Raw genomic sequence first — 11,479 nt, forward strand, 5'->3', positions numbered from 1 at the left:
AGGAAGCTCTCTAAGCATAGTGAGGGGTGTATCCGTGGAATATGGTCCTTTGCTACGCAGTTTTTGTAGACAGCGATTCCAGCTTCTGGTGGTCACTTGGAATTCTTGTGTATCCCCGGCTGCCGGGCGCTGTACTCTTGACACACATCCTGACGAGATCTGCAACGGGAGGCACCCATGACCTCTTGAGGTCTGGTCGTGTCTCTTCTGCTGCCACCCAATGTAGGAGTCACTGTAGGTGCGCCTCTCTGTAATACGTCTCAAAGTCAGGCACTGCCAACCCCCCAGCTGTCTTGGAATGTTGCAGTGTTGCCAGAGCTATCTACCTGCAAGCCGGTCCCTATATGAAAGCGACTATCAAGTAGTCAAGGTCCTTAAATGGCGCCCGGGTATCCAGACCGGGAGTGCATTGAAAAAATATAAAAGGCGAGTAAGTACTACCATTTTTAAAAGAGCAGTCTGACCTGCCGTGGGCAGCTGGAGGGTCTTCCAGAAGTCCTTGTGGGATCGGAGGGAACGGATGGCCCGCCCTGTGTTAACCTCTAGGAGATCTTGGCGATCATGATAGCTGTTGACCCTCAGGTACATCAGGCATTGGGGTTTCCAGTGCAGCCTCTCTAGTCCTTCCGGTGGGACACCACGCAGCAATATCGGGAAGGGCTGAGACTTTCGCCAGTTCACTTTTAGCCCAATAGGAGCAGGAAGTGCTCAAGAATAGATCGGGCCCCCGCAGATCCCCATCCGTGTCTTGAATAAAAAGCAGGAGGTCATCCGCATATAGTGCTATGCAATGCAGCTGACCCCGAACAGTCAGCCCTTGGTACTCTTGACTCTTGTCCCTGCCGCGCGCGACCAGCCAGTGGTTCCATGGCCAGCGTAAAGAGTAAAGGGGACAAGGGGCATCCCTGCCTCGTGCTACATTCCACTGGGTGCCTTTCAGAGACAATCCTTCCGTTTTGGACTTTAGCAGTTGCGTCAGTATAAAGTAGCCTTGCCCAGGCAAGGAAGCCAGGACCCAGGCCTATGTGGAGCATCACCTCATAAAGGTAGTGCCATTCCAGGCTGTCAAACGCCTTTTCTATGTTGACAGCAAATTCTGCAACATTTGGTGAGTGTTACGCTCCAGTTTCTAGTATGACCAGAAGTCTTCTTATGTTGGTAGCTGTGTTGCGCCCCGGTATGAACCCAGCCTGGTCAGCGTGTGTCAATTTAGTCATGTATGGCAGGAGCCTAGTCGCCAGTATCTGACTGAATATTTTATAATCTATGTTTAGCATTGATGGCGGTCGATACACTGTTTGATTCATTGCCGTTTTCCCAGGTTTCACAATGGGTTATATGAGCGCTTCGCAGGTGTTAGTTGGCAAGCGCCCAATTTCCTTAGCTGCTGCATGGAGATCCGCTAATTTAGGCGTTAGTTCCTCCAAGCAGGCAGCATAAAATTCCACCAGGAAGCTATCTGTTCCAGAAGTTTTGTTCCTGGCCATGGTTCTGATGGCGCATTTTATCTCCTGAGGTGTTGTTTCCCTTCAGAGTTCCTCTGCTTCTATCTCCTCTAAGCTTTGTATATTTAAGCCTCCGAGATAGGCCCGGAGCTAAGCGGAGTCATGCAGTATGGCACTTTTATAGGGGGTCATGTAGTAATGAGCAAAGTGGGCGTTGATCTCCTCCTGGGAGTATATTGCGTTCTCTCCCTCCGTCTCCAGTGCCATTATAGGAGTTCCCTGTTTAGTCTGATTGTCCAGCCAGGCCAACAGAGATCCTGACTTGTCCCCATCACTGTGCATTCTGTCCATATACTGTCTAAAATTGAAGCACCTAAGCCTCTGTTTGGATCGCTAGGGCTTCCTTGGCCTCCAAGAGGTCAGGTTGCAGTTCAGGGTGCCCCAACTTTCGCTTTTCATGGTCTTTTAGTCGGGCCTCTGCTGACTTAATCTCCCCCTGTATGGTATGCCGGAACCCCTTGGACTCTGCTATAAGGCAATTGCATATGACTACTACTACTTGGGGCAAGGATGCCGTGCCTTCATTATCAGCAATATACTGGATCAGTTTGGTCCTGATGTTTTGTTAAATACCTGGTCTTCTAGTGATTTGGCTTTCAATCCCTAAGTGGGTACTGAGGGGTGCTGAGGAGCCCACTGAAGACACAAGAACACGGGGTTATGATTGGATATGGTGTGCGATAGGTACTCCACAGAGTGCACCGATCTGTGGGCTTCCGGATTGCAAAGAAAGGTATCAAGTCTGACATGCACCTCGTGCAGGCCAGAGAACAAGGAGTAGTCTGGTTTGTGTGGGTGCATCTGTCTCCAGGAATCAATGAGCCCCCGGTGCTGCTTCCATTGTGGAAATGATGTGGCAGTGTGGTTGGTTTGGGAGTCCCTCAGCGGGGGTGTGACCAGTCAAGCGGTGTATTTGCGACGCAATTAAAGTCGCCTCCCAGCATGGTCGATCCAGTCAGATGCGGCGCTAACTGTCTCGACAAACCATCCAAGAAGGAGCTCTGATCTATGTTTGGGACGTAATTGTTCACAATAGTGATGTCCTGACCCTCCAGCTGCCCCCAAACAACTAGGTATCTGCCCACTGGGGCGACCAGAGTGCCAAGACACTGAAATGGGACTCCTGTCCTTATCCAAACCAGGACCCCTCTCGCATAGGTAGAGTATGTGATGTAGTATACTTGGCCCCTCCAAAGGTGCTGAAGCGCTCTACCCTCCTGTTCTGTCAGGCGTGTTTCCTGCAACAGTGCTATTTGGAAGCCTCTCCTGTTCAGGTAAGACAGCACCTTATAGCGCTTGGGCAAGATGTGCATCACTCGATTATTCTAAAAAAGGCAATTTTAAATCGGGGGGCAGCCATGGACAGAACGTTCCTTCCCTCTCCCCCATCTCCTCCCCTGTATTGGGTAGACGTTCAAGTGTGCCAGTGCAGCTCAAGGTTTCCCTACATTTTCCTAAAAAATAAATACCCCAACTCCCCAGGAGAAGCAAGTAATTACCCCCATCCAAACTAAGTAGTCAAACAACAAAATACAGGTGGATTCCCACAGATATCTGATAGGGGCGAGTCAAGCATTCCGCTCCGACAGTGACCTCTCCATCCAGTGAGTGGGGTTTAATCAGAGACCCCCAGCACTAGGGAAGGTCCGGTGCATACTCCTCTCATCTCTTCAGTGCATCGATTTTCCTGCTTCTGTTTCGCTCTTCCATCATGGTACTCCGAACCTTATATGATTTTGTCTGCTGTTCCCGGGGTGACTTTTGGCATCAAAACACTTGAGGCACTCCAGAGCTGTAGTCAGAATCCAAATCCCTTGTGACACTCTCCATATCAGGCATGGGGGTGTTGTGCACGCCGCTGCATAGCTGCACCACCACCTCCATCGCCTGTCGTAGCTCCAACAGTACCTCAGCTTACGAAGGAGCAGCAGAACTATGCTCTGGTTTCTCTCGGTGAGCAGGATCTGTGCTCCCGCCTCTCTCATGGGCTGCCAGCGGGTCTCGGTTGCTGATCAAGCCAGTCCCATACCTCCTGGTCACATCCAGGAAGGAAGCTCTCCACTTTTGTGCTTTCTGTGAAAATTATGGGAAAATTCTCACAATTGAATTTTCAACCCGCAGCTATCCTCTGTGTCGTGCCTGCATCAGAATTTGGTCCCCCTCTTTGAAGTACAATAGGCAGGCCTCCAATGGGAGTGGGTGCTTCCCGAAAGCGGCAGTGTAGATGGAACACGATGAGTACTTTCAAGGCCGATAGTCCCTCCGTGGTGACCTCCTCCTTCAGCCATTTTTCTAGGTATTTCACCATGTTGGTGCCTTCAATCCTCTCTGGCAGTCTCACCACTCTTATATTGTTACGGCGGGTGCGATTTTTGGCGCCTTTTGCTCTCAATTCAAGTGTGCGGATTTTAGCTTCCATGGCAGCCATTCTTTCAGCGGTTGAGGCCTGAGCTGTCAGCACGTCTGCGATTGTTCATTCCGTTGCGGTAACTCTTTATAATTCTATCCTACGTTTTTCATAACTTTGATAAGTGCAACCTTTTGTTGTCAAGCCAGGACCATGCTCTCCTGTCATTACCTGAAAATGATGTATTGGGGAGGCTTGTAAGTCCTATTTTCTTATTTGCCGCTGAGAACACGGATCAGCTCAATTTAAACCAGCGCTCCTCTATAAAGGACCATAAGAGCTCCCCTGCTTCTTTATTTATTCCAATGTGAAAACTAGTTTGATAGGTTCATAATGTCTTATTGACTACAAGGGAATATGAAAACATTTTAATATCCAGTGTTTTTAATATTGAAAAGACTGCTACTTCACCTGCTATCAAATATTAAAATGAAGTGTTATTCAGCAGTATGGCACTGGCTTTACTTGGGCATCATATACTCGAAAATCTGTAAATGTCTTCTGAGCCCATAATACCATTTCTTGTGTTATACTATGTAAGGTTTAATCTTCTACTGATGATCATGTTGAGTGAATAAATGTTCTTGTGACCAGGATAATAACTACCTGTTAATTTTGCCTGTTATATAATGTTTTATGATCGTTTTTCCATGACATCAAGGTCACTTTTGACCATTTACCACGAATATTAGGATTCTTATACTAAATTTAATCTGACTGCTATATGTATGACTGTAGACCACTTAATCAGAGCAGTTAGTACAATAGAGTCAAGACATGAGCCATAGGTTTTTTGTCTCATGAATAACTTTTTCTCAGGCCACCTCCTCATTAGGACTGAAGTTTACAATATTGATTCAAAAAATCCAGAAGGTTTACTTTAAAACCATTCTTTTAGTCAAATCATGTTATTTTATCTGCTTTCACTTTATAAACGATCCACAGTTGTAAACACTCTTAAAATGTTGTTTTGTAACAGTGTCTCTTCTCACAAGAGGTGCTGTCTATTTTGTATTTTTGATGTTTCATCTTTGTTCAACAATTATGCATGCAAGTGGCCTGGCAGTTTGTCCTATCTATGGCAGCCGAAGTGGGCAAGGTGTAACATATACGTCATCTTTTGAATGCAATTCATGTTCACTGATTGAGTAACATGAGTCCCATTGATGCATATTTCGGCTGTGTTACTAGTAAACCTACATAACATGTAGTTCCCACAGCGACAATATCCTTCAATTTTGTGTATATCCCAACTTTCAGTTATTTTGTCAGTATTTGGTTTTGTTGGGAGACTTAAATGCTCCAAATAGTCTATTAGGCTTCTTTTTCTTGTGTAAGCAGTTAATGGTAATTCCAGATTTTCTTTACTACTAACATTTGAAATCGCCCAGTGGCGTCTTCATAAATTGGCTACAGCTAGTCACACCAGGTGCCATAATTATACAAAACCAATTAGTTTAGCATCCTTTTTTAATGTCTTTTTGAATCAAAAGCTCTTCACGGTCATAGAATTTTACCCTATTTCACGCTACTGTTATTACATGTCTTGGGTAGTTCCTTGCTAATAATTGTATCTGTAAACCTACCACATGCTTATCGTATTAATTAAAAAACCCAAGTTGTAAAACCTTGGCAACATGGGCCATATCAAAATGAAGCACTTACTTTCTGTCAGAGGGCTTGCAAATAAGTTAGCATACAGTCTATTTTTAATTAATTTTTAATGTTCGTTATGGAATATCAAGAATTGGCATAGTCTATCATGACACATACATAATTTTAGATTGTCACAGGTGTTAAGCCACTTAATATAGTGTAGTAGCTCTTTTTCATTGCCTTGTCAACTGAAGGTGATATCATCAATGTAGCGGCACCACAGCCTCACCTGGGTGATGGATTGGCGTTGCTTCACAGAGAACCTAATGCCTCTCAAAGTTATCAACGTATAAGAATGGCGTACTTAGAGCAAATGGAGATCCAGTTCTAGTTCCATGTTTTTGCAGAAATTGTCTTGAAATTGAAAAAATATCAATCAAAGGCAGTTTCGCTAACGGACAATTTAAATCACTCTGGATCGTATTCTGGCCTTCAGTTCTGTCTGAATTCTACCCTTTGATATTTTTTTATGTTAATTTGATCTGTGAAGAAATGCACTATAGTTGTTGCCTAGATTTAAGTAGCAAACTGAATTGTAGACTTTATATTTTTGATGTGAAAAGTATGATTTTATAGTTCTTTGAGATTTTGTGGTCATGTATGAAACATCAGAGTAAGTATTGATGTGTGTCTTAAAAATAGCTTAAACCATATTAACTAATAATGTTCCTTTCGTGGTCGGTTGGAACCACATGTTGGTAAGCAGTCAGTGGACAAGAGCCTTAAGCCTGACAAGCCTTTGTCAGAGCCCTTGGGCGAGTGTAGAGGGTAATAATGGAGGCAGAGAGGATTCCAGCAGCATTCTTCTTCCTGTGATTACTGCACTATTTGTTGGCATTGTTGACCGTACAGCGTGTTTATCATTAGTATTTGTACTGTACTGTTAGTGATGGTACTGTGGCTGTTTGAGCTTTTACCACTTTGGGATATTAATCCGTAAATATAGGCTCCAGACATGAAATCCTATTGAGAACCTCTTGCGTAGAGGCACAACCCTTTTCCATCACAACATGGGTGGGTGACACAACCCCCACACTTGCTGGATTGGGATGGAAAGTGGTACATTAGCTTGTGCTGAGGCTCCCAGTACCAGCCCACACAGCTGTTAAGTGATTGCACTGCTGTGCAAAACCCAGGCTCACTGCAGCTGGTCTCACGTGTTTGCACCCCTTTGCTCACACCAGTCCCTCTACAGCTGTTCATCAGTAACTGGTCTGCCTTCTATATCCAGTTTCACAACAGCAGTTCACGTATCTCTGTACTGCCTTGCACTTAACACTCCCACGTCTGTTTACAAGTGTCAGCACTGACTTGCACATTCCACTTCAACTGTTTGTACGTGTTTCAGCAGCTTCACCAATCCCACTACAGCAGTTTACACTTGAATTTGCTGTCTGAATCATCCAATTTCCCCAAGTGTTGGCAATCCCTTACTCATCTTAGTCCCATTGTATTGTATTGTAATTACATTTATATAGCGCTTACTACCCATGACGAGGCGTTGAAGTGCTTTTTCGGCAAGTAGCACACTACTCAGGAACCCATAAAGGATTAGTGGTGAATTAATATAGTGAAATATGAAAGTTATTTGAGTGGTGGATATGTAAGTCATTTATTTGAATTGAGAAAGATAGCCGAGGGATAGAAGAGGGAAAAAGGTTTCCATTTAGATAGTGCTTGCTACCCCTGAAGAGGTGTTGAAGCACTTTTTTGGCAAGTAGCAGGCTACTCCGCAACCCAAAAAGTTTTAGTGGTGAATTAGTGTAGTGGAATATGAAATAAATTTGAGTGGTGGACGGTGGTTAATTAATAGTTTAAAATATCGACCAGGGAATGTGACCACTAAATAATCCACCCAATAATAAAATGTATTACATTTTGTTACAATATTTTTAAAATAATCAGAAACGTAATCACGGGGAACTCCATCGACTTGGAGCCACCAAGCAGCCCTGTGTCATGTCCACATTTCCGATCAAAAAGATACATTGCAAGGTGTGAATTTTAAGTAAAAAAAGACGGACACTTCATAAATAGAAATCTCACAATGCAATTGCTGCTGTCCAAAAGACTACTGGGTAAATTACAGTACCACCTATGCAGGTCACTAAGAAACTATCGTGTTCACCCGACAACAGACCTCTGCTGCTGCAAAATCTGTTTGAGAGTCCATGTGTGTCTTTGTGTACTGTTAACAATGATTGCTCTGTCCGTCTCTTCACAACTATTGATTCCATTTGTTTGTCAGTGAGATGTAAATTGAATGCACCCATTGTGTATTTTCAGAGTTATGTCAGTCACACATTGGCCTAGTAGAATAGTCCCTGCATTAATCTTGACTTATTACTTGTGGTTTCCATTCTTCCACAGGTACTGTTAGAGGCCCAAGACTTGGCTGTGAGGAACCACAATGTAGAGTACAAATCTAACCTCTACATAGGTAAGGTTTTTATTCCCTGAGACGCTGAAATTCTTTCGGGTGGTATTCAGCATTTCTAATTGCCAAAGCTCCAGGCTTCATAGAATTCAATACAACATGTCAAGGTTCTTGGAATATAGGCAAGTTACGGAAGTCAGTCATAAATCCATTGTATCACTATCTACAGTAATGTGCAAAGATGTCAGATGATCCAAGTAAGAGGTCGATAAATTATGTATGGAAGACGATCACATAGGAATTAAGGAAAGTGTTGTGTGGAGACTTACTGCTGTAGGGTTGGGTAGAGGAATTATATGAACTATGGCATTGCATAGACAGGGTTTATGGAACAGGTAGGAGTGCTAAAAGCATCCAGTTGGACAGTGCGGTTTAAGAAGCGGTGTTAGACAGAGTGGGAGATGGCTTCTGCTCCACTTGCTGGTCACATTTAAAATCGCATCAGTGCTGTCACTGTCATAGTCAGAAGATGTAGTTAAGGAAAAGCCCCAGGGGCTCTTAATAAATGACTTGGGGCATGTACATTTCTCACTGCTAATGATAGTTTATCAGACAGTACACAGCCTTTTAGGTTGTACAGCTTCCTTCAGGGCCAGGCAGGTTGGATGAAGCAGGAGCCAGGTGGGGAACTGGATTTAGATTTTTTGGAGCAGAGGTTTCTTTTGGCTCTGCTTATGCATTGCTGCTGGGGCGTGGTCCTGGAGACCTGTAGGTAAGAGTGCCACTGATGGCGGTTTTGCCATCAGTTTTGAGTTGGAAGTTCAGGTGTTCCATGATTGGGGTGGTGTAGTCTTTGGCAGGGGTGCAGTGGATAGTTTCTCTGTGGAAGATGGCGATTCCACCTCCATATTTGTTAATGCGGTCCCGGTGTGCTATTTTGTAGCTCCTGGGAGCGGCTGTAGTGATGTTGGCTGTGGATTGAGCCTTGTCACGGTGAGGAAGACAACGTCGGGGTGAGGGAGGTGATAATGTCCCAGATCTCAGTGGCATGTTTGCAGATCTATTTGACGTTGAGCGAGAGAGCGAGAGAGAGAGCGAGAGAGAGAGCGAGAGAGAGAGAGCGAGAGAGAGAGGGAGCGAGAGAGAGCGAGAGAGAGCGAGAGAGCGAGAGAGCGAGAGAGAGCGAGAGAGAGAGAGAGAGAGAGAGCGAGAGAGCGAGAGAGCGAGAGAGAGCGAGAGAGGGAGAGAGAGCGAGAGAGGGAGAGAGAGCGAGAGAGGGAGAGAGAGAACGAGAGAGAGAACGAGAGAGAGAGAGAGAACGAGAGAGAAAGAGAGAAAGAGAACGAGGGAGAGAGAGAACGAGAACGAACACACACACCCCTACGGTTATGACAATGAAAAATATTTTTTAAATGGGCTTACCTGCGATGTATAGGTACTGAAAACGACCCTTAATGTGCAAACGAGCCATGCTCATCTGTGCTCCATATTGTTCATTGATGTAGAATATAGTTTATTCCTCCTCTCTAGCTTGTATCACTTGTCCCTGATATGTCTTTGTATATAATTGTTCTGTTTTTACTTTGGTGACAGTAACCAAAATAATAAGAAACAGCAAAATCATGCCTCCTTTCTCCTGTTGTCGAGATCTATGCCTCCCAGATGGAGTCTAGTGGGAGATAAAGAAGCACTTTCGAAGTAAATCAACTGACCAGAGATCACTGCATTGCAAGGCATACATAAAATAAATGTATGGTTTACGGTCGCAGCTTAACCCCTTTTGATAACGGGTGAAGCAGGAGTCTCCCTAGTACTTCTGGGACACCAGATAAGATGGACTTCTTTAAAGAGGGAATGAAAGGGGTTACACCTTCCTGATTCATGTCTGATAGAAATACAGAGTGATGTACAATTAGTTTGAAGTTGGCTGCTATATACCAGGAGGTGACCTTTTTAGACTTAGTTTCTGGTAACTGACCTCCCCCAGTGTGATAGGTTGTAGGGATTTGCTTGTGAAACTGTTCTTCGATTGACTCATGCACTTGTAGTTCCTCTCTTCTGTTTCTACTATCCGTGACTGATACTCTCCTCTGTCTCCCAATCTCATCTTCCCACAGATCAATCTATCTCCAATAAAGGTAAATACCTGAAGCGGATCCGCTACCACGGCCGGGGCATGTTCGGTATAATGGACCGGGTATACTGTCATTATTACGTCAAGCTGGTCGAAGGTCCCCCTCCTCCACCGGAGCCTGCTGTAACAGGCTTTGACCAGGCCAAGAAGTATGTGCAGCAGTTAAGGGACCGCACCATCATTCATGGGCTCTGACTTGGCCGATTGAACGCCTGTGCAGTGTATATGTAGAGTTTCCAAAATTTGTAAATAAAACTAACATGCTTGTTTTGAATGGTGTGAGTTTCTGAGGGGAGAGAGGATTCTGAGTGTGATGTTTACTTACAAGCTATCATTTGAAAGTCGATACTTTAATAATGAAACAAAGGCAATTATTATTGTCTTTTATCTTACCTTCTTAACTAACATCAGTCAAATTAGTATTGCGGAGTACAATTTACAGGGATTTCCAGCAAGTAAGAGCCAACGAAAAGCCACAGAAGGTAACCAACAAGAGCTCCCATTCTGATACCTACTCGGTCTTACAAACAAAGTGTCGTCTTTTACTCAAGAACGTGTTAGTTAACATAGATGGACAAGCAGAAACTACAATGGGTACATAACTGCCCATCAGATATAAGGCAATTACATTCAGTTAGTGTTGGTAGTGATAGCGACAGGAGTTGGAAAGAATAAGAAACAGAAATATTTTTACACAAGCTAAACGTAGAAGGGGCTGGAAACTTTTAGCCTCTGTGTCTTTTAGTAAAATGATAACTTTCTTCTACTACCAAGTTAGGAAATTTGGACTTTATGACAATTTATCTTCGAAGCATGATACAGTGGTCTAAATGAACGAAGTATATCTTTGTTGTCACACACATCGAGCCTCAGAAACCCTGTCTCTATGAGCCCGGAGAGAGGTTGTATGTGTGGCCATTAGTTGCATAATCCATGTAACCGAGCTACCCAATATTAGCATGAATACTTCGCTATGTTCTTTAGAAGTTGCCATGAAGAGGAAGCTTTTATACCTAGAGTTCTAAATGTGTACTTTTCAGCTTTTTCCCCACAGATGCCAAAGAACGGGCTTGGGTTATTGTTGTTGTAACGCAAGGACATTTGATACTTAAAGAGTTTTGTTTTGTTCTTGGAGATACCTAGAAGGATAAACCTGGGTTTGAAAACTGCCTAGAATGCATATGTAATGCACGAATGTCCGGGATCCTCCTATAAGAAGGAAGCTGTAGACGCTGGTAAAAGCTGTCTCCTGGTTCTGGGATTTTGATGGGAGATATGGCGCAGTACTCATTTCAGAATTATCAATTATGCGTCTTGATAGTACTTAAAAGTGTCAAGATCTCTTTATTTTACAGTTGAACTTGACTATGAAAGGATAGCGCTATAGAGCAATAATCATA

General features: G+C 43.9%; 1 protein-coding gene across 3 annotated transcripts in view; it reads left to right on the forward strand.

Annotated features, from left to right (window-relative positions):
* The window catches only part of MRPL22 (mitochondrial ribosomal protein L22), a 71,802-nt gene extending 61,449 nt beyond the window's left edge, over nucleotides 1-10,353 (forward strand). For all 3 annotated transcript variants that reach the window (XM_078653697.1, XM_078653698.1, XM_078653699.1), the window contains exons 6-7: nucleotides 7,939-8,008; nucleotides 10,063-10,353. In XM_078653697.1, the coding sequence (XP_078509823.1) occupies nucleotides 7,939-8,008; nucleotides 10,063-10,274 (282 nt within the window). In that variant the 3' untranslated portion in view covers nucleotides 10,275-10,353. The remainder of the gene's footprint in view (nucleotides 1-7,938; nucleotides 8,009-10,062) is intronic.
* Nucleotides 10,354-11,479: the final 1,126 nt, after the last annotated feature.

Source organism: Lissotriton helveticus, chromosome 7 (assembly GCF_964261635.1).
Source record: "Lissotriton helveticus chromosome 7, aLisHel1.1, whole genome shotgun sequence".
In the NCBI taxonomy this organism is placed as follows: Eukaryota; Metazoa; Chordata; class Amphibia; order Caudata; family Salamandridae; genus Lissotriton; species Lissotriton helveticus.